Genomic DNA, 26748 nt, shown 5'->3' with positions numbered 1-26748 from the left:
TCGGGGAGCACTTGTTTTCACATGTTTTTCCTTATTTGTCTGCATTTTTGTTTTTGCTGTGTTTCTAGACACGGAGAGCATTTCTCTTATTGTTTGTGTGCTTTTCCTCTCGTGTGTGTGTTTTGTTCTTTGCCCACCATTAACTTCTGCATACCAGTAACTTTTAATTTGGTTTCTGACTATGTTGTTTGGAGCAGTCCTTCCCCTCCCTAATTCTTATTCCTGTGCACCTCCTCATCACCACTCCCTCCATACAAGTACCAGCAGCACTGGAGGGAGTGCTATAAAATAGAAGAAAAGACCAAGGCATGCAGAAACACAGGCAACAGCTGTAGCTCTGATACTAATGTCTCTTCTGCATTTGTCTCTTTGTGTTATTGCTTATGTATTTCCTTTTAAGTTTTTGTGTACTTTTCTTGTCTGTTTGCTTGTTTTTGAGGTGTTTGATGTAAATCTCCTTGCACAACTTTCTTTTTTATTTTGTACACTAGTGCTAAAATATCTCAATCTCTCTCATCCCTTCTCTGTCTCTAATGAATGTGTAAAAATACTATGTAGTGAGCATGAGACCCTCTCTACCCTCAGACCCCACCTTCCCTCAGGAAATGTTTACACACACTTGCTCCACTGCGACTCTGCACAATAACTCTTTTCCAAGGACACAGTGTTCATTGGAGTGCACATAATGTACTGTAGAACTTTACAAGACTGCTTTCTTACACAGTGGTGGAAGTGACATCCAGGAGGACTTAACAAATTCAGATCCAGATACTTTCCGTAGGTGAAGCACAAATGTAAACTAGAAAATGCATTTTCTGAAGAAACTGCAGTGTGAATGCTGATAACTGAATGTTTTGAGCTGAAATAAAATAATTGCTAAATTTAAGTAAAAAATGTTGAATGAGATGAAAAATAGATTCGTCGAATATCCAGATACAGCTTTACAGAAGTATCAAAATTTAGATGGAGTACTATTATGACTGAAGTGAAGACAGGACTGTAATGAAAGGGCATCCTCATCCAGTCATGGGCTCTAGTCAGTTTTTAACAGCAGTCTAGTGGAGAGTGTGGTTGGTGGCTATATTTTACAGCAGTAATTAGAATTAATTCTTTTTTTGAGGGCACATGACTTCAGCAGGACTGAAGCTCCCACCCCCATCTTAAAGGCCGACATTTAAGACGGCCAACTTGTCAACAAACTTGCACTTCTGAAGCCAGATGAGGGCTCTTTTCCTTGCTGCTTCAACAGTGATTCATATTTGTTGGACCCCTGAGAGCAGAGAAGGGGCTATTGTCTGTTGGGGCTGCAGTTCTTCATGAGCTGTCCAGGCTGGAACCAAAGCTAATGAAGGTTCCCACATAACTCCAGAGTTAACAGCTGTTGTAAATCGGAGTAAAATAATGTTTATTGTAACCAGCTAGGATAACCAGGATAACTTAATAAGCTTCAATTGTTTAGTCGGCGAATCATGTGCATCCATAGCTACATGACTTGTGATAATGCTGGTGAACACTGGCAGTTCAGCTTTTTGTTGTTTACTTCTTTTTTTTGTTTGTTTGTTTTCTTTTAACGTGACTGAAGAGACTACATAGTCAAAGAAATTGCTAGTTTTTGACCTTTATGGTTAATCGTTCAACCGTTTGCCAGTGGCCAATGATTATAAAACAAAATAATGTTAACAATTTACGTGATTTATGTTTTTTTTGTTTGGTTTTTTTTTTATTTATTTTTTTATCGTCTGACACAGAGTACTTGAGCAGATTTGTGCTTTAGTGGACCAAGAATCATTTAACTACTTACACTGCTTTCATTGCATCTTTGACGCAAATTATTTATAATTACGCCATTTGATTTACTTAGGAATTACTAAAAATAATAACGCACTGACAATTCAACTTCTGTCATTTGGATTGGATTGTATGTCTGCTTTTGCATTCAAGTTGCAGGTGCTAAAAGTATATAGAATGGATGCTGAAATACTGCTGAAAAGACAGTTCATATACCCAGTAAATATAATTATGAGATGTGTAAAATAATATCTAAAAATATAAATACTAAGTAGTCTGAAAATTATAATAGCTCTTGGATGACAAACAAACTGATTAATGTGTCCTATTGGAAATGTTGTGCAAGTAATTCTGCATTAAAATTACACAAATCTCACGACACCTGTCACTGGCCTTTCACAGTTCCCAGTAGTTCAATTCCTTGGAATTGTTAGTCTGCTTGCCTATCAATCCTGTTTATCGGTTCCACTTACGTGACAATCAGCTGATTTCTGTATGTGTTGGAGAAGGTAAATAGTGGCACAGCCCACATCGTCCATATGGACATTAGTTTTATTTTTTTTACACAAAAGGGCACAGTGATAAAGTGCAAACTATATTGAGGACAGAAACAACCAGTTTATACTTACACCTACATAGACAGCATGTTAACACTAAGCTAGCCAAGAACCCAGAGTGATGTTAAAGCTGAATGAATGCCAACCTCAGCGCAGCATCCGGACTCTGATCTTTAACAGGTAACAAAGAGAGTGATGAGCAGTTCGTTTCTACTGCTTCATGTTTCTAAAGTCAAATCACTGTGGCGATGGCTGAAGACTCTTTGTGCTGGATTTCATCTTTGTGTTTTTGGCTTTGTGTTTTAGCTAAATATGAAGAGAAAGATCATGTGTGTGTCCTCATTAGGCTAGGGATTTGTGTTGGCGTGTGGGACTGTAGCTAATAGGTTTCTATTGTTAAATACTCCTGGTGCTTGAAGCCTTTCCGTCAGGTGTGATTAATACATTTGAGAGGGTGTAAGTTAAAGTGATGGGGGACATTGTGTGAGATGAAGGAGATTAGAAATGGAGCCAACAGTGAAGTGGACAAGTTCTCACCTTGGCAAGACAAATCAAAATGCTGACGGCAGCAAAAGTCAATAACACACACAGAGACAGACAGAACAGCCAGTGTGTTACAGCTTTGCTTTCTGCAGGGTAGATACACTGGTTGGAAAGAGAATGGATGTCATTGTTTTTCTGCCAATGTAATTTACTGTTGTGATCTTTCAAACCTCCTTCTATACACTCTGTTTTTCATCTCACGTTCTATTAGTAATTTTCTGTATTCTTCTGTCTTTTATGCGCCAAAAAAAAAAAAAAAAAAAAAAAAAAAAAAAAAAGTGCTTCACTTCATTTCTCTGCTGAGTCTCTCAGGCGGAACAGCGGGTTTGAATGCTGCCCAGTCATCTGACTGGAGTTAGCCCCCACAACCGTCTAGGATGGCAACGGTGGCTGACCCACACGCAGACCAAGAACAATACCTCCTTTTTGCTGACTTAAGTAGGGGAGTACTTAAAGGGGTTGCAATCTCTGATTCTCTCTTTCAAGAGAGTGCTCCCTAAGGCAGAAACACTAACAGCTCACATGAAAAAAGAATATTTTCTAAGTCTCCGTGTCTTAGACTTTATTATGTTCATTTTTTTTGAGTCATGGAAAGTCTTGAGTTGTTCTGATGGATCAAAGCAGATTTAGCCATTTGTTAGTGTTTTGCACTTACTGACCAGTAGTTACAGCTTGCTAGTACTGGGTTAATTCTTGTGGCATAGATCAAAAGGAGGCTAAAAACATTCCACAAAGATTTTGTTCCAGATTGACATGAAAGCATTACACTTGCTGCAAATTTGTCATCTGCAAATCCATGATGTGAATCTCCCATTCAACCACATTTCAAAGGTGCTCTATTGGACTGAGAAATGGGGTCTGCAGAGGTCATTTGAGCACAACGTTGCCATTTTCAAGACAAGAGTTTGAGATGGTTTGAACTTTGTAACATGGTGCATTATCCTGGTGAAAGCAAATATTAGAAGATGGGTACACTATGATTAGAAATGAATGACATGGTCAGCAACAAAACTCAGACTAGGGCTGGGCCCTCCATACCTGCTTCATGCCCTGGAGGACGGGGCTGTGGCCCCCCCACACCCTCTAGCAGATCATTACATGAAGGAACCTTTTAAAAAACAAAAAACAGACGCGTCCATGCTCACAGGTGTACACACGGGTGATCACACCCACAAACTACACCCTTTTTGGCTCAAGGTGAGAGAAAAAAAAAAAAAAGAAGAAAAAAAAAGAAAAAAGACTAGGGCTGGGCCATAATGTTAGGCAACGATAGGAAAATGAAATATCGCGATAGAATATGAGTAAAACGCGCATGCGCAGTGCCTTTGTTTTCATACGCACATGGCCGATTGTTGAGTGAAACAAATGAACCAGAATTGGGTTGTAAAAATGGTGCAACTTCAGTGATGTGGAACTGGTTTGGTGTTTGTCCGTCAGATACACGACAAAGCACATTTTTTTGCAGAACATGCAAGCGGCCGTCGTTATTGTCGTATTTGTCGGACTAAGATGCTCTTAAATCTGGGAGTAATCTGGGTCCTAAACTCCGTATACTTCAGGTCAAACGAACACTGCAGCATCACTGAGAGTTAAAAACTGTCTAAATTCTTTCATCTTTAATAAAACGATCAGCATTGCTGCTTTACCAGGTGTAACTATGAAGTTTAACTTCCAGGCATCCATGAAAACAAAATGTATTACATTTAACGGAGTTAGAAGTTAGCAAGAAGCTAGCGGAAGTTAGCTCGCTAGTTTCACTAGTTACCTAAGCATGATATTGCATGTTCTGACGGAGAGATTTCTGAAAAAATTCAAACGTACAGCTCTGCTATCACTTCCAACATAAATGAAGACAGGAAACTAAACAGCAGTGACGTTTGTAGGGTTACTGAAGTTGGGCTAGCTGGTATATAATTATGTGCTACGTGATCGCTAGCTACACAGCTATGTTAGCATAACATAAACAGTGAAGCTGGAGGACGAACACTAACACTTTTCCACTTATAAAAGTTAACGTGAAGGTTCCTCATGGTTAGAGACAAATGCAATTGCATGGCAGGATGCTGTAAACGGACCAAACTTCAGTCAGGAGAACAACTGAGATAATCCATCCACAATACGAGGTTGGTTATTAATATACTGCAACAACATGGGAATAGAGCAGCTGCCAGAGAATTCAACATTAATGAATCAATGGTACAGAAGTGGAGGAAGCAAGAAGAATGAGTTTAATAAAGTTTGATTTATCTGACTGCTTTGTTTCGCTTAATGTGCCTTATAATCCTGTGCACCTTATGGTCTGAAAAATACGTACTGCACACTGCAGTTTAATGTTGCAAAGCACCTCTTTTTAACTTCAGTGGATATTATACATGGTTATGCTCAGGATATGTCAGCCCATTTCTACTGGAAATGCCTTTTGGTTAAACTTTTAGCAAGGAATTTGCATTTGCACTGTTAAATTTTTATAAAGCTTTAATGTACATAAAAACCAGCTTCTTGTTTAAGTGAAAATAAATGGAAGGTTGTCTTTTTGCGCTAGTAATGTTGTGGAGTTGTATTTTGTCTCGCATCAATTATATTGTCAGTTATATCGTTATCACAAATTTTCAAATATATATCGTGATAAATATTTTTGGCCATATCGCCCTGCTCTAACTCAGACTGTTGAATTTAAACAATGTTCCTTTGCTACTGCCACCAGCAGCAGCCTGAATTGTTAATTAATACAAAGCAGAATCTTAACTAGGTCGCCAGTGAGGTCTTCTGCAGCTGTAGCGCAGTTTTTCTTTGATATGTTGTGCATTCAGAGATACTTTTCTGCATACCGTGCTTGTAACAAGTTGTTATTTGAGTCACTGTGACATTCCTCTCAACTCAACAAAGCAGTCTGGCCAATCTCCTATGACATCAAAATGGCATTTTTGCCCAGAAAGCTGTGTGCATGAAATTCAATGTTGGACTTTTTTTTAAGCCTTCTAATATAAATGCTGACACTATGTCTGGAGAATCTTTTTTTTTTTTTTTTTTTTTTTCGCCCCACAAACATGAGCCACATTCAGTGCAGTGAGTTTTCATTTTCAAGAACTATGTATGAAGAAACATACCAATAAAAGCGACCCTAACCTTTTTGACTGTATTCTGTTTTGCAGCTCAGAATGTGACGGTGGAGGAGATCCTCTCATCCTATAAACAAGCCTGTCAAAAACTCAACTGTAAACCTATACCCAAAGTGCTGAAACAGATACAGGTAAGGCTCAACATAATACAAACACACAGTTGACACACAACTGACAGATTAAGTCAGTGATGTTGCCAGCCCACTAGTGATAAAGTCTTTTTTTTGTTTGTTTGTTTGTTTTAAAGACTGTATTGCACAAGCTTTGGATTTTTGTCTGTTGTTGGGGGAAAAAAAGTTATTTTTTAGTGACAAAGTTATAAAAATAATGCCACAGGAAGGGTGATAAATTACAAAGCCCTGTCCACCTTGAGACTTTTAGGGCTTAGAGGTTGAACATCCCCATTTCAGTCTCAGTCGATTTCAGTAGATCGACTGAGAGTGTTGTAACCGACTGAGCCTATGCCCATAGGGATAACGGCAATGTGACTAACCTGTGTGTGACGCAGGTCCTTTGTTTACTATGGTGTCTCTACATAAAGATATAGTTGCAGTGTATCAGCTAACCAGATGCGGTCTACTGTCTATGCAACATTAGGAACTTTCAAGCTCTCTGCTTATTTAGCTGTGTATCTATTCATTTTTCATAGAGGTGGTTTTAATACTTAATATTACTAGCTAACAATCCAGTTTAGTATGAAGAAACGAGCAATATTTTTAACTGAAACGTTAAATACAAACACTGTGGGTATGAACTGGTGTCTCATTTTAAGCAGCAACAAATTGTCTTGGCTCATTATTTTGATCCATATAATGTGTTGTGGGCAAAAAACAGGATGAGCTTCCCACAAATGTTAATTTACCTAGAGGAGGAAAAACACTTAATAATTCTTCCGGTTTTCAACTGCACATAATAACATAATGAATGTTTTATTTTGTTATATTCATTTATTTATTTATTTATTGTTAATAACAACCATATTGGCCTCCTGTGGACCTTGGTCCTAAATGTCTTGGCACGCAACAAAACCATTGCAACCACAGACCCGCTGCTTTCTCCGTCCTTTTTAAGCTCAGTTTAATGTGGCCAATCCTCCCTCTCACTGTTACTGTAGATATTGCTGCTTTTAGATGGTAATTGCTTTATGACCAATGGTTCAATGTTAGTGCTAACCATGAAAAGTCTCTGCATAAATATGTGGAGAAAAAAAAGTTGTTGCCACCTAAAAGAAACCCACCCAAAAATACAAAATCCTGTTGGTGTCATGTACAACAAAGCATAGATTCAATCAGAATTGTTGTTTTTATTGTTTGTTTATTTTTAATACTGATAATGTGAATTTTGGGGGGTTTGTATACATTTTTTCCTTACTTCTGTTATCCTTGTTTTTCATATCATCTTTAATTCAAGCTGCTCAGGTATTTTGTCTTATTTAAAGCTTAGATGTCGAGAACTTTAATTTAATGTATGATATTTTTATTCACAGATTTATGAAACTTTTAATCACTATTATTTTTAGCTATTGCCTTGGTATACAATATTAATTTTTTTATGCATTTTGCCTTGTCAAGCTGCAGTGTTGATTTTTCTTTTCATTGTTTATGAAAGAGAACCAAACCATCCAGATATAATGAACAATCCCAGTACTCTTATTTTGAAAGGTCAGTTGCTGACCCAGCTCAGGTTTCCCTTGGAACTAATTCTTTGAGAAACACTGTGAAACCATTAGCCAAATGATTGTTCAATACGAAGGATACAGGACATGTATACTATACAACAACTGAAACTGTTCAAATTATGGCAGCTCTGGGCTCCACTCAACAACCAAGAGGTGGACAAACATCCAACAGTTAAACATTTGGACGGCACCCAAAAATCCTTTTGTGAGGTCAAACAAATTTTTTTCCCAAAAATTACATCCTGAAGGTTTTTGTTTTTGACATGAAAACACTTCAAAGGCCTGTTAATGTGGTTTGAGGGCATGGTGTGATCCTTCATTGCATGACTTTGGACAAGCGCTGTGATGGTATCCTGTAGATACAGGGTTTTTCCGTAAGAGTGGTTGTTACTCCCGTCAGGCACGCGGGTGTTTTTTGGCCTTCTCCTGTGGGTTAGCCTGCTCAGTCATGTGTTTCATAATCCCTCTAATATAAGCAGTTCTTCAGATCCAGTGGGGAAGCCTCGAGGCTGTTAGTTTTTATAGTTTGCCAACTTTGTGCCTTTGTATGTGAGTTAGTACACACGCATGCAGAGAAAATCAAAAAGAAAATACATTTTTTACAAACCTCTTTGTTAAGAAGAAACTCATAGCTTTACGTTGGTAAATCAGTATTAATGATGATTATGCTGGAAACCTGATATTGAAAAAAGGACACATATTTGTTATACTTAAGGATCTTTACACTTTAAGTATATATTATTTTGGTGTAATTTAATGAGTAATGAGGTGAGGTTGAATTGTCCTGCATCAAGAGAGAAAGCCGTGCATTTAATTGTTTCTATTGTATTACAGGAGGAAAACTTATACTACTGTTCTAAAATGTTTTCTACCAATAAGTGACAGTTCAGTATTTCTCATGCAAATGCGTCAGAAGGGATAATTGTTTGTACAAGTAATGGCCTGTCTCTTATATTGACTTTCTTCTGTTTAGATAAATGCCCCAGTCATCAGTGGAATAGTTTAATAGTTGGTCTGATAATTGTAATACTTTAGAACTGTGTTTATATTATTAACATGTGAGTAGCTGTCTCCCGGTTTTTATTTCTGTAGGAGCATCTCATCACCAAGCCAACTCCTTTATTATCAGGCTAACAGGAGATGGGAGTTGGCAGCAGCAGTGAATTAGCACTTACTTCTGTTTGTTCAGTTACTGTAGAACATAAACTGTAAACCCTTCAGTGGGCCTCTCAACTATTTGCACATTTGTACCTGCTGGTTTGTGAGAGTGATGAAGTTGAAGGAAAGTTGGTCTCAAGATGGAAACACATTTGTGATTCAAGGGGCTCATCACATGTCTGGTCAGCTGAAAGAGGCCAGGCTAACATTACAGTTACTTGTGGAACTGCACGTCAATGTGCTAAGCTGCCTCTGTGAGCTCCACTTAGTCTTTTAGTCTGGGTACATTTCCACTGGCTGACTGGTTGACAGTACGGGGATGTCTCGTCATCACAGAAGTGCCTCATCTCCCTCCTTCCCTCACTCGTATTTTGATTGCTCATGTCTGCCCTCCCACTGTACTTCTCCACTGCTGTTAGTCCACTTCTACCCTTCTCATTTCTGCTTAGTCACCCTTAGCCGCCCATAAACATACCAGATGTTTGGCCAGTAAGAGGAGGGAGTTAGCAAGAGATGAATAACCGTTTACTGTTTTTCCTCATTCACTCTTAAGGCTTTCTTTATTAAGTTTAAGTACACGTGGCACTTTTCTGGCTAGTTGTTTGTGTAGATTTGAGGGGTTTCTTTTTTTTGGGGGGGGGGGTTTACCATTAAGCAGCTATATGCTGAATGCCTGTTACTGCATTAACTCTGACCACAGTGTTGAAACCTGGATACTTGGTAGCCTTGTGTCACATTTCTGCTGCTGCAGTTCCTTGAAGAGCACAGTGTCTTACATGTAGCCAGCATGCACGCTTGCTTCTTATGTATGCATAGGTGTCTGAAATGAGGATCTCACAATCCACAAGAACTCCAGGAAATTCTTTGCAAAATGTTCTGCACCGCTTGTACATCTGCATGCGCTGTGGAAGCAGCTTTATCCCAAATCAGGGAATGGATCCGGCCACTTTGGTATCACATCATCTTTCTGACCATATAACTGTAAACTGGAGTGATATAAACTCTGAAAATATCACATGATGGGGCATATATGGGTAATTTCTTTTATAATTTAATAAGTTTATAGACTACTCTCTGTGGTTAATTAAAATAGTTGCAAGGTGCAAATAATGGACACCTTACATAAACTAATAAAATGTTAGTATATCTTTAAACATACATTTAACCTCAGTGAAGAGAAATTGTGTTAAGATTAGTCATTAAAATCAATTCTTCACTGTTAGACTACATGCTAAATGTTCAGTTTAATTGTTTGTCCTTACTTTAATTGGCAAAACTTGACTGACACGTATTACTATTTATTTGATTGTTTTTGTGGAATGATGTTGCCAGTGTGTACTACACAAAAAAGGACCTTGTAACAGTCACATTTAATAGAAAAAAGTGGAGGATTTTGTCATACATCACCTCGGTCTTTTGGCTATGAGTACTTGGATGCTATATATCTGTCTTGATATTGGGCAGAAAATCCTTATACTAGATGACTGTGTGAACTACGGAATAGATTACTTGTGGGGACTGTAAAGCAAGAGTAAAAGCATTTAACGAACAAGATGTTAAACTGAAACATGGCGTGATATAGTCTTCCCACGACACAAAGATGCACACCCATGCAACCACTCGCGCAGAGGCACACTCTGCGTCATGCACTATTTTTGGTTCTGGCAATTCTGCCTGAAAGGAATTTGCACTGCTGAAATCACACTCTCTGACAGGTTCTCATGTTAATTGTTAGTGAAAATGTGCTTGCTGTTAAACTGCCAGAAATGTTTGCCTGTCTGTGTTTATATAGTCAACATCTTATGGGTGCTAAAAGATATTAAAACTAATGATAATGTGACGTTTATCAGTACATTTACTTTTATGTCACAGCTCAGTGACTCTCAGCTCTCCAGCATTATTTAATTTCACTGCATTTCCTGCTGCTTGTATTAATAGTGCAATATTTTGAGCAATTGTCATGTGATATTTGTGTGTGTGTGTTAGGGAACTCATAATTTATATGTTAGGCAATGAATTCCGTATACAAATAAACCAGTGTGATCACCTTCAGCAATACACATTAGTAATGACAGTGAGACAGGAGGGCCGGGGTTATGAAGTTCATGCTGAATTGGTTGGGCAGTCAACCGGAGAGGGGGGATTTACCTGTACATAGTGTTGAGGGCAGCACCCTGTATGTTTTTAATGTTTCTGTGGGTGGTTAGGTCTTCTACTGGCACAAGAGGTAAAAGTTTTCACCGTTAAGTCACTAGCATGTTTGGTTTTAAAAGATCATTTGATGCTGGGGCCGGTTAACTGTGAATACAAACGTTTCTACCAACTCACACAGACAAACTCATGATCGTCTTGTGCCCTCAAACAGGCCGCTAACTGGCACTGATACAGGAAATATTGCTTGTTTCTACATTTTGTGGGTGTATGTGTCAGTTTCTCAGTGATTTGTAGTTTCCAAATGAAGCATTTGGGTTTAGAGTTTAGTTTCACTTTTACATGCCTTTAGGTTTTTACTTTGGGACTCAGTTCCCATCCATGTTGCAAGACTTTGTATTAACTGTAACACTTTCTGTAACACACTATCCCATACAGCCAAAATTGTCATCATTGGGGGTGACTGAGCATTCCCTTTCAGTGCATCCTAAAACAAAACCAGAAGATAAATACTCTAAGGGAGCCTGGAGCTAATGTATGCTGCAGATGCTTTTTTTTTTTTTTTTTTTTTTTTTTTTTTTTTTTTTTTTTTAGCAGCAATTGTTTGTCTTGATTTATGTGATATCTACCATTTCGTGAACTGCCTGCTGAATCACGTGAAGGCTTGAACATGTGAAAAGAAAAGATTGCTTCAATGGGGAAACCCTTCCTGACACTACTTGTTTTTGTTTCTGTAGGAACTGAAAGACCTGACACAACGAAATGAGTGCTTAGATTTAAAAGGTAAGTACCAGACCAAAAAAAACAAAACCCCCACTACAACAGTCACAAACGATACAGTACAATTAACAGTGTAACATGTGGAAAATAGTAATTGCAGTTTTTCTAACTTTAATTTATAAACAGCATCTAATACTGCATGGCTGAATGGTTAATTGATCAAGTGTATGTGGATATATTTTAGGTGAAAAGCTGGACTACAAGGCATGCGAGTCTCTGGAAGAGATTTTGAAGAGGGTCCAGTTTAAATTGGTGGACCTGGAGCAAACCAACCTGGATGAAGATGTAAGATGCTTTAAATATCTGCTTCTCCCCCTTTTCTCATCTTCTTTCATGTTTGATTCATGCTTTCAGTTACACTCTCATTAACTTTTCCACGATTACAGGACTAGCAGGACATGAAGTATGTGGTCACGAGTTTTCTGATTACCCCAGATGTCTACTTGTGTAAACACCATTAAAATGTTTGGGCTGCAGACATGCACAGATAGACAGTGTCGTAGTGTGGAACACATGGACACTGACCACTTCCTGTCACACACCCTCCAGAACACACATACTCTGTTGCCAGAGTCATACAGGAAGAAGTTTGCTTTGGACCAGAAAGTTTAATTACTGCTCATTACGTAATTCCTGTCTGTCAAAACTGTGTCAGTACTTTCACTCTTTAACTGCAGAATTAATTTAGCTCCCTGTCACCTGCTGTTAACGGCACGTTTGCAGAGTCTGTTAACTTGCAGTCCTTGAGGTCTTGGAAACCTGATGGTTCTGGGCAGCTTTCACTTTATTTAATCATGGTTAGTTAATAATGCCGAAATATTTTCTTCAGTGACCTTAAAGACAAAGTAACTCGATGTCTTTAAATATTAAAATATGCATCAGTGTTTTATGTTATTATTTAGAGCAAGGGTCTCAAACCTAAGTGAGCTGTGAGCCCCTGCAGGCACTGTTATCTGATTGGAAGGCGACTTCAGTGTTCAAGTAGTACAAACAAACAAGAAAAAAACCTACCAGTATTTCCTAAAATGTAGTGTTTTGTTTGTTTGTTTGTTTGTTTTTATTTCAAATATTGTATGTGAAAACCAAACTGCAAATGTGAATGCATTTTTTTCTCACTCTTAACTAACTGAAGCCTTTCATTGAACTACCAAATAAACAAACAAACTTTATTTCTGGCCAGACACGTGGCAGGACTTCTGCTATAATTTTGTGCACAAAATAAAAATGCAGACATAAGTGTACCCATTAGTTTTTGACTTCTAGTGAAAAATGTTTTCTTTATGAAGAACTCTCTCACTGAACTAACACAGCCAATAGCTCAACATATTTGTACTCTCTGCTCATATTACCTTCATATTAAATAATTTTTTGGTTTTAAAGAACTTATTTTAACATTGCACTCAACAACAAACAAAATCTCTCTAAGAAAAAAAAGTAATTTCGAGGACCAAATTGCATTATATTTCTTCAATCAGTATACAATTAACATAATATTAATATAATTGCTAAAGCACTTCTGGATGGATAAAAACTGCATTTCGTTGCCGTTGACCCCTGATTTAGAGACTATGCATGTGAAGGACAGATGAGTAGTGATCTCAGCAGATGTAAACAGTGGTTCTTTCCTGGTGTTTGTAAAAGTACCTCTTCAGAGTAAAAAAACATACATGCCAGAATATTTATAGACCACAGATAACAAAAGTTATTTTTAGATAAATAGAGGTCACCATAAAAGCACCAGCAAATTCTTGTTTGAATGAATGGGATTTTTGTTGGGGAAGTCCCCAACAAAAATCCCATTCATTCAAAGTAGTTTCACTTCATAGTTTCCCCTGGTCATCCATGCCCTACCTGTAATGGCACTGACCCCACCAGTGGGTCTTGTGTCACAGTTTCAAACCTAACAAAAGTTTATACATCCATTTACGGACCTGCTTCAGTTAACCAGTAACAAGTCTGCCGGCTCTAACTAATTTGCCTATTGTGATCCAGTCACAATGTTTGCACAGTCCAGATGGAAAAAATAAATTTTAATACCAGGTGTAAATGCAGTGAGCCATGGATCAGTTTTCATGCACTAGATAAACATATCCAGACAACCAAATGGATAACATTTTTCTACCAGTGCTGAAGGGCTTCTGCGCAAATATTGGCAGATGTTTTGTGTAGGGCTTAAAGAGTGCATTATCAGCTCCGGAGCATCGATACCGCAAAAATTGTATCACCGCATTCCATCTCACAAGTTCTTCTACTAATTAAATTGGAGAGACATTATGTGTCATTTTATTTCAGTCCAAAAAACCATACAATCTAAAAAATATATATAATTAAGTAACAGTGTAGAGTGATGGTTTTTGTTGTTGTTTTTTGTTTCTTTTTTTTAATTTCACCCAACATGCAACATTACCCCAGAAATGTGAATAAAGTGGCAGAATGAGTCATCGACTGAGTCACCAGAGAGCAGTTTTTCAGTCTCAGGCAAGTGTCTCGCCTTGGGCTGAGATGAAATGAAGCTCTGAAAGGAGAAAATACTGAAGTAGTGTTGCCGGATGAGCTGGGATTAGAGGAAGCTGGCATAGAAAATAAATCGACTCGGGAAGAGGATGGGTTCATTTTTGAGTGGGTGTGAGAGGTATACAGTAGATGGCTTGATTTGGCTCGTACTTGACTCGACTGTGCAGCAGTGGCGTCTTGTTGGGAATGAAATGGGAAGATGAAAGGAGAAAAATGGTTAGAAAGAGATGTTTTAAGAAGCCTGTGAAGGCGCAAGCACGGGAAGCAGAGTTACAGGATGGCTTTTATTGGACTGAATGACTCATCTTCCTCCACCCTGTAGATAAACACACATTGCTGTATACTCGGTAATGTCTTCCAGTATAAACGAATGCAAAGTGGAAAGGTTAGGAGATACTATGCAGTAGCATAGCCTGTCTGACTTTGTTAGTTTTTATCAGCATCAGAAAAGGATAATCTCACATTTAATCTGGATCACCTCCTGCAGTTGGTTGATCAGTTGTGGGGTCAGTTTATTTATTTATTTCGATATTATTGTATGTTTATTTATTTATTTTTTCCATTGAAACCGATGAGAAACACAGAATCCAGTCATGAGATCTAGTGTTGCAGCAGCAAGCTGATATGCTCAGCTATGAGTTATATTTGGAAAATAGGAAAAGCAAAAGAACCAGACATCCATCCTCACTACGGTGCCATCATCTTTATGTAGTTTTTCAGGAATTACTGATATACTGAGTTGCCCCTCTGACATCATTATTAAAGCCAGATTAAAACACTGATCATGAGTGCACTTATGTCATCCTTGATCACCTGATATTTAATTTTAGTCCTGCCTCTGATTCTTACCACGCACATTTGGAGTCTTACAATCACACAGCACTTTGGTTTTTGCAGTACTCTGGAATATTTCAGAAACAACATGATGATGTTGCTTGATGGACGTCAAGTTAATCAAGCATTTTGTACTTTACTTTTCAACCAAAAGAGCCTTTACACAGTTCCATTCAAAGCGTGAACCTTTTCAGCTTCTTTTTCACAGTTTCATGTGTGATCACAAAGTGCACCAGACCTCCTCCAATGTGTCAAAACAGTGACTCTTCTACATGAACTTCGTGTTGTTTAAAAGGATAAAGTTGCAGGAAGCCAAATCCGCTAAGTAGAATGAGAGGTCAGTGCCAAAATCCTCAGTGTTTAAGTGTGCTGGGTGTAGAAGAACAGTACCGTATTTCCCGGACTACAAAGCGCACCTAAATATTAGCCGCACAAGCTAAAATCAGGGGAAAATCCTGTTTTGTACATACATTAGCCGCACCTGACTAAAAGCCGCAGGTGTTTCAATGTTGACTTATCATATGTAAGAGAATATGCACAAAGGGAATTGTCAGGAAAGAGATGGCTGTTTGGAGACATCACTTTTATTAATATTTTGAAAAACAAGTTATGGGTACATATTTGCACATGTAGTACATAACAGTAACCTACAGCACACCAGAAAAATAGATTCGGACTACCTTTTAGGCTCAGGTGCAGTGACACAGCTTTAACAAGAAGAAAAGTCAGTCATTCACCACCATCTTTCTCTTCTTCCTGCGCACTAAAACCACCAAAGTCCTCTTCTCCAGTGTCGGATACAAACAGGCTCAGGATGGCTTCGTCATCCACTCTTCTTCTCTCCTTCGTTGTCACTTTCAAAACCAAAGAAATCCTCATTGTCAGTGTCAGAGTCGAACACCCTCAGAAGGGCCGTGGCGGTGTCCTCCTCTCCATCATGCAGCAGTCCAGCCCTTCAAAATCCGTTGGTGATCGTGGATGTTTTCACACTTTTCCACGCTGTCAGAATCCACCGGTGGAGTTGGGCATAACTTGCAAGTTTATCGCCGCTCATCATCCACGCCTCCCGCTGAATGCGTAGCGCTACTTTGAAGTTTGTTTTTCGCGCTACTTCGTACGGCACTACGTTGCCTGGCGGACGGACATGTGACTAACATACCACTCTTGAACCCCGATCCTTCCGCCAGGCAACGTAGTGCCGTACAACAGCGGAACACACAAAACAAATCGTCTTACGATATGACAAAAATCATGGACAATCCATAGAAAAGCCGCACCTGACTAAAAGCCGCAGGGTTCAAAGCTTGTGCAAAAAGTAGCGGCTTATAGCCCGACATTTACGGTAGTTTAACCACAGTTCAGGTACTCACCCCAAACACAAACTCTGACAGCTCAGGGAGTTAAAATCGAGCTCATTATTCACAGTCTCACTGTTAGGGATGATTTCACAGTGCACGACCATGTCACCAGTGATGACAGCTGTTGGTGAGGCTGGTTTTATTTAGGAAGCCTGTGAAGGTGATGATTGTACCCAATGTTCTCTCTAAGCTGCTCGCGTGCGCAATTGCGCACTGCTGGCACGGTCTCTGTGCACAGAAAATCTGCGTTGCGCACAAAAAAAAAAATCTAACCTGAATTGAAATTAAATTGTTTTAGCTAGCAAAGCGGCGTGGCTGATGTGGAGTGAAGCCACGTTAAGGACAACGTGTACAACCATTGGAGATGTGAGCAGGACAGACGGAACAATTGACGGGAAAAGTGTGGACTTTATACCTGTTTTTAAATTGTGTTGATAGGCCACGTAAAACCGGAGTTATGATAAAATATATGCAATGTTTGGTTTTCTTCCTGAATGCTATCGTTGTTTATATTTACTGCGGGAAGAAACAGTAAAAACGGCGTTTTATAAGGAAAGCGCTCGAAAACACTCTCTGCCTGTGAGCAAAGACAAGACCAAAAAAGCCTGCCCTTTCCTATTGGTGGAAAAATGTACCATGTCGACCAATCAAAAAATTATATGGTAACATGGCATTTAGTTGTTTAGGAAGGGGGGAAGTTTTAGGAGTTGTGGCGGTGTTTTGAGATGTGAGAGATTTGCCACATTTAGCGCAAATCTTGCGTAGTTAGTGTGTAGTGTTGTCAATAGTTTTGTTGCGTCTGCCAGAACAATGATGCGACTACTGAATGTTACAGGTGTTACAGGAGTGATACATCTCCTGTCGTCAGGCCTGCAGGTATCAGGCTGTTGTTCTCCTTTATCTCATAGTGGACAGAAATTATTTTTTGGAGTGGCACAAATGATTTGTGTGGCATCAGATTTGATGCAGAACAGCTGATTATTCTTAAAATAGTTTTAACTGTTTATTTAAAAAAAACGCCTTGGCTGCATTTTTAGGTAAACAGCTGCAAAAAACTTTGTTGTTTGCATAACTCAGTTACTTTTTTGAAGAAGTAACTATATATTTAATTGCCCAACAATCATTATATACTGTATTTTGCAGACAGAGTTACAGGACTCTCTCCCAGACCACAGGCTCATACTCATAATGCAAGTCAGAGCTTTATATATATATTCTTGTGTTTTCAAAATTGGAGTTTAAGTTATTTTTACTTCCAGTAGTGTTAACATACTACACAGGTCATGAACAAGATTTCTTTTTTTAAATTTTCATTGTAAGTAGTCTAACATAAATGTAAATGCTGTAATTTGATTATTTCAATAAACCATGTAACTTGGATGGATTCAGTGCTGGCGTGACCACAGTGCACACGTCTACTGTTGCTCACAGTGCTCCAAGGGTCCGCTCAGGGAGTTTGCGTGTTCGCTCAGACACATGAAACATTAGAGGGAACATTGATTGTACCATGCATAGGTGAATTGCAAGTTGTCAGAATTTGTGGACTGAACCTTGTCTGAACCTCAGCACTTCTCACCTGCCTTGAGGGATTGTTACCCTGGCAACTACAACTGCTCCAAGCTGCATTACAACATCTCTTCCAGCGTTGTAACACTATGGACCAACTGTGAGAGTTCTTTAAGTTGTTAGATTTTAATCTGTTGGTTAATGTTTCTCCTATTCTCTCCCTCTTCCTCCCCCTCAGGGTGCCTCAGCTCTCTTTGACATGATAGAGTACTATGAGTCGGCCACACATCTCAACATCTCCTTCAACAAGCACATTGGCACACGAGGATGGCAGGCCGCAGCTCACATGATGCGAAAGGTGAGAGATCATCCTCCCATACACCAACAACTACAGTGTGCAAAGGTCATGGTGTTGAGCAGAGTTGAACTCTTAACCCTTGAAAGACCAGGAGGGTTGGTTCTGCCCATACAGCTACCCTTCAGGAAAAAGTGGTCATCAGGCTCTTAGTAATGCAAACTGCAATAGTAGGAGCTAACCTGGCACAATAACAACTAGTAAACAAATTTAAAGTTAAATAAATGAAAACGACTGTCACTAAATTTAAAAAAAGAAAGTCAGTTAAACATTCATCATTCTAAAATAACACATGATTTAAAAAAGAGATTATAAAAGTAAGCACACTAAATGAAGTGCATTGGGACATAGTGTCAAAGCAGTGTGTGAAAAATGAAGGACATTCTTGGTATTTAGTAAAAGAAATTGGGGTAAGTATCAGTTAGGGTCTGCAAAGCGAGGCTTGTTTTGCGGCCACATGACCTGGGAATCTTGCAGTTATTGAGTTGTTTGTCAACTCGTCTTTATACCAAAGTACCAAGGAGTCAAATGTGAGGCCATCTGTCTGACAGCTGAAGCGTGTCTGATATTGTGTCATGCAACAGGATCTCAAGCACAGCAGCAGGTCTACAACAGAAATGCTGAAAAAGAAAAGAATCAAGGTGAATCTCAACCCTGAATGAAACGCTGTCACTGGTCCTTAAAAGAGCTGTACATGAATAAATCCTTGCAAATCTCAATGAACTGAATAGAACAGAGTGTGCCAGAATTTCTTTACAATGATGTGAGCAACTCCTTAGCGTTTTTTTTTTTCCTTCTAATAGTCCCACTAGGACCAGTTTTCTGTTATGTGCTGATTTAGAAAACCTTAAAATCAAGAGGATGTGCTTTTGTTTTGCACATGAAAAAAACAAGTAGTAAAACAATAGTTGAACTGTGACAGAAGATGATGGAATGACTGAAAGAAATAAGATCTGTCCTCAGAAAAGTCACTGAAGACAATTTACACAAGTGATTGAAAAATGTAAAAAGGCTTTGTTTTTAGTGAGAAAGCTCTTCAGGCTGAAGCTCAAACTGTTGCTTACTTGTGTTGTGTTAGTCATTGCTTTGTGTCTAGGGGGAAAAGACCAAGATTCTGTATTGTTTCTTATCTCTGACCTGTCATCGTCAGTGCTGCTGCAAACATAAGTCACCCTTTGACGTCAGTCATCACTTATTACTATTAAGAATTCAAATCACTAACGGCTAAACACACTGATATATAAGGACGACAGCAGCACATGAGAGAAAACACATTGATGTGAACAGCTGTTGTTTAATCAAAGCAAACTATGTGGAGTTACTGGTTACTGTTCTTTCGTTTGTTTGTTGGTTTGTTTTTTGTCGTAAGTGTGACTCATAACCCAAAAAAACCTCCCAAACTATTCAAACTTTTATGAAAAAGCAGAGATTTTTGTGTGTTAGGTTGGCTCGGTGTACTGCGGTGAACAGCACTAATAGGATAGAATAGAATGCAATTTATTGTCACTGTGCACATGTACAATAAGATACTGAGCATCTCCCACTCAGTGCAGACATGTGGGAAAAGAAAGGGGGGTTCTGCAGCACTGTATACATATGAGCAGTATTCAAAAATATAAAATATACGAATCGGGGGGAAAAATAGTGTGATATATTTACAGTCTGGGGTATTGCACAAAAATTAAGTATTGGTAATGGTAGTTATGTAGTCTGTGTATAGAGGGAAGTCCTTGGATTGGGTGGTGGAACTGTGTTGTCAGTGCATGTGTGAGTTGAAGGAGTTTTGGGAAGAAAGTATTCTTGAGTCTGATAGTCTTTGTGCTTATGCACCTGTAGCGCTTCCCTGAGGGAACCAGGTTGAACAGGTCAAAACCAGGGTGGGAACTGCCCTTGATGATGTTTGTTGCTCTGCTGAGGAAGCGTGAGAAATAAATGTCCATCAGGGAGGGGAGAGGGCATCCTGTGATCTTCTGTGCTGCCTTGACTACACTCTGAAACCTCACTCTATTCACCTTAGTGCAGCTACTGTATCATACTGTGATGCAGTATGTCAGCAGACTCTCAATGGACGAGCGGTAGGTCAGCAGCAGGTTGGAGTCCAGTTTGTACTTCCCGAGGACCATCAGGAAGTGCAGCTGATGCCTTCTTGACAGCCGCTGTGATGTTGTCTGTTCAGGAGATGTCAGTGGAGATGAGGACTCTGAAAACCGTAAGGTGTGGACCCCCCCCACACTCACCTTTGATGTATAGGGGAGCTAAGTCAGTGCTGTGCCTCCTGAAGTCGACAGTGACCTCTTTGGTTTTCTTGGTGATCACTGCCAGGTTGTTCTCTGAACACCATGCTGCCAACTTCAGGACTTCCTCTCTGTAGGCTGCCTCGTCTCCCTTTGAGATGAGTCCAACTGCCGTGGTGTCATCAACAAACTTGATGATGAGGTTTCTGTTGTGGGTCGAACTGCAGTCCTGGGTCCAGAGGCAATACAGGAGGGGGCTCAGCACACAGCCCTGTGGGAGCCAGTGCCCAGCATGCGAGTGGAGGAGAGATGAGGGCCGAGTCTTACAGTCTGGGGCCAGTTAGTGAGAAAGTCCTTTATCCAGGCACACGTGAGAGGGAGGAGGCCAAGAGTGACCAGTTTTGTGATGAGAATATCCAGAATAATTGTATTAAAAGCTGAGCTGTAATCCACTAAGAGCATTCGGATGTAGCGTTGCTGCTGCTCCAGGTGGCTCATCACAGAGTGGAGGGCTATCTTCTGTGGATCTGTTCTGTATGCAAACTGTCTGCAGAGTAACAAATTACTTTGCACTCTTTATTATTATTGTGGCCTACTCATTTGTTTTTATTTTCCATTTGGGTCATTAATTTAATCCTAGAGGGAAAAACACCACATTCTTAATCACAGTCAGTGATTATGTGGTAACTGTGTACAACGGTCTTACTGTAATCAAAACTATGTGTGGGAAACTTCTTTGGCATTTGATCAGTGCTTGGACCAAAAGGCATTCCCTGTCTCCGAGCAATGACCGTCTGATTTATGAAGCAATGCGGCACAGCTTGAACATTATCAATGAAAACTCATAACTCATTTCAATGAAGTAAATGGAATCGAATTAACAAATGCTTCGGCAAGTGCATGTCCTTCAATCCCTGAGATCTGCCTCGGGTTACATAAATAACAACACTACTTCTCATTGCCTTTATGTTGGCTTCAATTAAAATCAAAGCAGTTCCACTAAAAGTTTGCATGTTTCTGTGTGTTTTGGCTATTTTACTCAGTCACTTACATATTTATCCTGCTTGGCCTTTGCACTAGGATTTTATTTCATTCCAAGAGGCATGCTGTGATTGTTTTCATCACAGTAATGTGGATTGTTTTGGGCTTGGGGATGTTTATGTTGTATAGCCAATAATTTGCACCTCTGTTGGTGTTTCCCCCTCAGACGAGCTCTCTGCAGTATCTTGATGCCCGTAACACTCCCCTACTGGACCACTCGGCTCCCTTTGTAGCACGAGCGCTCAGGATCAGTGGCAGCCTGGCAGTCCTCCATCTGGAGAACGCTGGCCTCTCTGGCAGACCACTCATGTTATTGGGTAAGTCAGCCAAAGTACTAGGGCGTGACAGAGGATGTACAATAGCAAGTGGAGCTTTATTTCACCTTCAGAGAAGCTTTTTATCTGATTAAACATAAAATTATTATTCCTTTTACCGTTTTCTTTAACCTCTTCACCTTTTCTTCCCTCACTTTTCTTTTGTTTTTCATCTCACTGATACAGCTACAGCTCTGAAGATGAATATGAACCTCCGGGAGTTGTACCTTGCTGACAACAAGCTCAATGGCCTGCAGGACTCAGCCCAACTTGGCAATTTGCTCAAGTTTAACTACAACATTCAGATCCTGGACCTACGTAATAATCACATCCTGGACTCTGGTAAGAAGCAGTAATAGTGCTCTGACACAGTAACAAGTACCATCATTATTTATTTATTTATTTACAGTTTTGTTTCATCGGGGTGGTATTTGTTGTTAGATTTGTTTGCTCTATGTACCATAATATTGTTTCACTGAAACTTTTTTAAAAATCCTTCAGTCTCAGCAAAGGGGCAACATAAAAGAAGTAGATCATATTCAGATATTAAAAATTTGTATAACGAGCAGTAAAACCAAAAGCAGGCAAACACAAAATGCTAAATAATACAAAATTAAAGCAGTGCAAACAAGTGAAAGCTAATACACAAACCAGTAAAATAACATTAGGTATTGAACAGAAGTATCTTCATATTAAGGCAGCTGCGAGCTTTAACATACATATACTGATTTTAGCCTGATTAAATGAAAATTAAATGAAACTCCACTTAAAGAAACAATCCTGGTGAGTGTCCTTTCGGATAAGACAAAATGGCTTTAGTGGCTGGCGAGATTGATTTTATTAAGGAAAAACCTTGCCATGAAAGCTATAAGAAGTACATGGTCTCACACACAGGGTGGCCTAAGGATCTTCAGTTACTTGAAATGTTTTAGTTACAGCACTGTGCAAAAATGTTATTTTTACTCCTGCTACACATTTAGGCACCATAATGCTACTGCATACTTTAAGACTGCAGTATTTTGGGGAGCACTGAATCACTGTTGTTGCAGTTGGTGTACATACAGCGATTGATGATTAAGTCTACTATAATAATAACTTAAGGGGGCAGATATTAGCTGAACCACTCGTTAGTCATAACATAATGAACTCTATTTTTCCCTTGTAGTCTGACTAACACTTCAGGCCTTCAAGGCAATAATTACATGTATCTTAGTGGTTAATGGTAACAATAGGCTAATTAGATATGTTGTCACTTCTGTCTTTAGAAAAAAAAAGGAATTATAATATTAACGATAGGAACAACAATAGTAGTAGTAGTGATAATAATAATAATATGTTGTTATTACTGTTTACTGTTAATAATAATTCCTGTTACTTTGTCCTGGCACTGGCCCACAGATTGAGGAAACACTGGAATATTATTTTTCATAACCATTTCATTTTTATCTACTTCTCAAATTAAAAATCATACCATGTTGATGCTGCCGATTTCATTTTCTGGCTAAATGGTGTGGGGGTTTTTTTTTTTTGGCTTGTTTTTTACTTAACCATTTTCCTTACTGTTCGTTTTAAGCTAAAGCAAATGTATTTATGCAGAAGAAATATATTTTGTATTTCTGTTGCATGTTCACTTTTAGATTTCATTTAAAGTGACATTAAAGGGGTCCTAAAAATCCTCAAATGTGTCTTCTTTATATCAATAGAAGTTGTGACAATGCATAGGGATATTAATATGGGCTTTACAGTTTACAGTTGCTAAAGTTTTTTCCACTGCACTTCATCAACATTACAGTAATCTTCTAGATGCTCATCAGAACTCGGTCTGTGTGTGTTTCTGTGCAGGTCTGGCCTATGTGTGTGAGGGACTAAAAGAACAGAGGAAAGGCCTCGTCACGTTGGTGCTATGGAACAACCAGCTCACGCATAATGGCATGGGCTACCTTGCTGCTGCACTGGTATACACACACAAACAGATACACACACTTGGTCACAGTGAAGTCAGGCACATTGATTGAAGGTTTTAACAGCCTATGTGTGTAAACTTAGAAAAAGAAGAAAAGAAAAAAGCACCTGGAAGGCAATTTTTTTTTTTTTTTTTTTTTAAACTCTGTCAGATAAGTGATCCGAATTAGAAGTCTGCTATTTATTTCTTCGTTTCTTAATATCCTGCTAGGATATTCCACCCCCAGCTAGGGCTCACTTTCCTGCACATGTGCACATTTTAATTCTACCTCAGTCAATGTTTATGACTGTAATTTAATTATTGTAATACATTTTACCCATAAAGCATGTCATCTTTACTGGAATAATGGTGAGTCACATCCAGGACCCTGCTTGAAGCAGACGTAGCAAGGTTGGGGGTTTCCAGTTTCTCCTCAGGTTGCACAGGCTATGTTTCACACTCCTTAATGTCTGGACAAATAAGACTTAGAACTCTGTTTATTTTCCTCATGGGCATTCATACTTGCATATCCTTTTGGAAACTGCTGTTCAATTACTTTAGACAGGTGTGTAGCTGGTGTGTTAGTGTGCTGTGCAAACAGGTGCTATGACGTCTGATTTGACTGGACATTTCCGCATAAACTTGTCATTAATACACCTGACATTTTGTGTTGACGTATTTCACTAAGTGAATAATGTGATCTCATGTCCTGGTCGTGCCATTTCCAGTTCAACCTGGAATAAATTCATAGTGGTTAGTTACAGATAATCCATTGCTGAAGTCGCACATCTGTCATTGAGGGATTGAATGTCATTATCTGTTCCTCTCAGTGTCCTTTCCTTCCATCTTTTTATTGTGTTAGTACTACAGACTCTGATGAGTCATTCCATCTTCAGCCTTGTCAAGGACAGATAACTGCCTTTTTTCTGTTTGTATGTAGTGGTCAGAGGTCTTGTTGCAAACCATTGGGTATATTAAAAAAGAAAAAACTAACATAACATAAATGACTGCATGAATCCACTGCAGTACATTTGTTGATCTCATTACTTCCAGTTTATTGATGGTGATTAATGAGATTTGGTTAATTTTGTTGACTTGGTGTAGTTATGTTCATTATGGGCAGTGCTGCAGTTACGCTTCACTGTATGTCATTTTTAACCTATGATGTAGTTTTTGAATTTCATTTTAATAGCCAGCTCCCATCATGTGATACATAAAAGCTACCGTAGCCATAGAGACGCTTCCTTCTGGACCCACGTAACTGGCAGCATCAGAATGACAACATCCAGGTTTCAAGCTTTATCAAACTGAGGTTCAATGTTAATGGTCTTTAAAGTGGACGTGTTTGTTATGTGGACAAAAAGGCAACTTGCATTACATGACACTGTTTGATAAGTCCAAAATAAGGATATCTTATTGGAGACAAGTGCTGTTTTCCATTGCATACAGTAGAGTGTGCAGCTCTGTTTAAAGCTTCTTGCACCAGTGGTGTCATTGGCCAACTGGCTACATTTTCTGAAGCCTGGAATTTTGGAACTTGGGCCCACAGGAGGTGCAATGGCCCTGATTTGTATATATCACAGTTACTGTATTTGTTACATAGACCCATACCTGTATCTTGTACATAAAGCCATCGGTTTTATTTGATTCTTAGGTTCAGTGTGATTGCATTGTGATACAACTTTTCAACAAATTGTTATTGTAAGCAAACTTTTTTAGATAAAAACAGGATTTACTTTAAGCTACATGAAAAGGAAATGCAATAATGTAAAATGGGTTAAAAATTTATCATCAAACCTAATGTGGCAGATAACTATGCTTAAACCACACATGTTAATAATTATAAGAGGGATTCACTTATTTTTATAACCTGTGGTGGTCTTTGCCTTTCGATTACTTAAACCAGTATTTCTGAGATTTTTCCAATAAATGTGTCTGTTGGTTTTTGTTTTTGTTTGTTTGTTTTGTTCAAACAAAATGTCCTAAAATTTCAATTCTCACAGATAAAAAAGAACCTTTGATTGTTTTGGCTAATCATTCACAGCCCTGGATTTGACCACAGTTTACTTGGCTGCTAAAATGTTATGAAATGATAATGTTGCCCAAAAATGTAAAAGCAGCACGGCTTGGTGCTCACTCATTTAAATGGGCATTTGACGTTTTAGCACTAGCTAGCAGGAATGATCTTAATAAATACTCTTAATGGATGAGTAAATAGTAAGTAATATCAAAACTGCCTACTTGGGGATGAGACCTTTAAAACAAATCTCAATGATACTTAAAGAGAATGACTTTCTGTAAACACTTCATGTAGGCATTGAATCCTGCATAAAGTACAACGTTGCTTATTTTTTGACATTTCTAAAATTACACTAGATGTACAAAGCTTATTCAAGTTCAAGGTTCTTTATTCATCACATGCGTAGTTATACAAGTATAACACACTGTGAAATGTAACCTGACACGCTCCTAAACTTGTGCAAAAGGGGGGAGAGAGGAAGAACATTATATATTATGTACATTATGTGAATGTGCATGTATGCAGCAAGCAGGTGAATTCTGTACATTAAGTGTATTAAATAAGAATAGACATTCTGTACTGTACTTCTGTACTTATTCCTGTACTGTTAAAAAACACAGCAAAACACTGTGATTATGTTATTCATTATTATTTCCACTTGTAATTTAAATATTGTTCCTCTCAGCCATGCACACAGAGTCTGGAGACTCTGAACCTCGGCCATAATTCGGTGGGTAACGAAGGAGTCCACAAGCTGAAAGACGGGCTGATCGCCAACCGCTCTGTGCTCAGGCTGGGCCTTGCTTCCACCAAGCTGTCCTGTGAAGGTAGGAAATGATGTATTTGTTCCTCAGCT

At 38.9% G+C, this 26748-nt stretch overlaps 1 protein-coding gene across 1 annotated transcript in view; it reads left to right on the top strand.

The window, feature by feature from the left end:
* ppp1r37 (protein phosphatase 1, regulatory subunit 37) overlaps positions 1–26748 on the top strand; it is a 56317-nt gene that overhangs the window by 23769 nt on the left and 5800 nt on the right. The window contains exons 2-9 of the mRNA XM_085380762.1: positions 6041–6138; positions 11732–11777; positions 11959–12059; positions 18225–18344; positions 21783–21933; positions 22117–22272; positions 23773–23885; positions 26578–26719. Coding sequence (XP_085236888.1) covers positions 6041–6138; positions 11732–11777; positions 11959–12059; positions 18225–18344; positions 21783–21933; positions 22117–22272; positions 23773–23885; positions 26578–26719 — 927 coding nt within the window. The remainder of the gene's footprint in view (positions 1–6040; positions 6139–11731; positions 11778–11958; positions 12060–18224; positions 18345–21782; positions 21934–22116; positions 22273–23772; positions 23886–26577; positions 26720–26748) is intronic.

The sequence above is a fragment of the Rhamphochromis longiceps genome, linkage group LG14, assembly GCF_057381845.1.
Source record: "Rhamphochromis longiceps isolate RC_006_pf linkage group LG14, R_longiceps_female_GT1.1, whole genome shotgun sequence".
NCBI classification, from domain to species: domain Eukaryota; kingdom Metazoa; phylum Chordata; class Actinopteri; order Cichliformes; family Cichlidae; genus Rhamphochromis; species Rhamphochromis longiceps.
The sequence above is the reverse complement of the archived record's forward strand: the minus strand, read 5'-3'. Positions and strand labels throughout refer to the sequence as shown.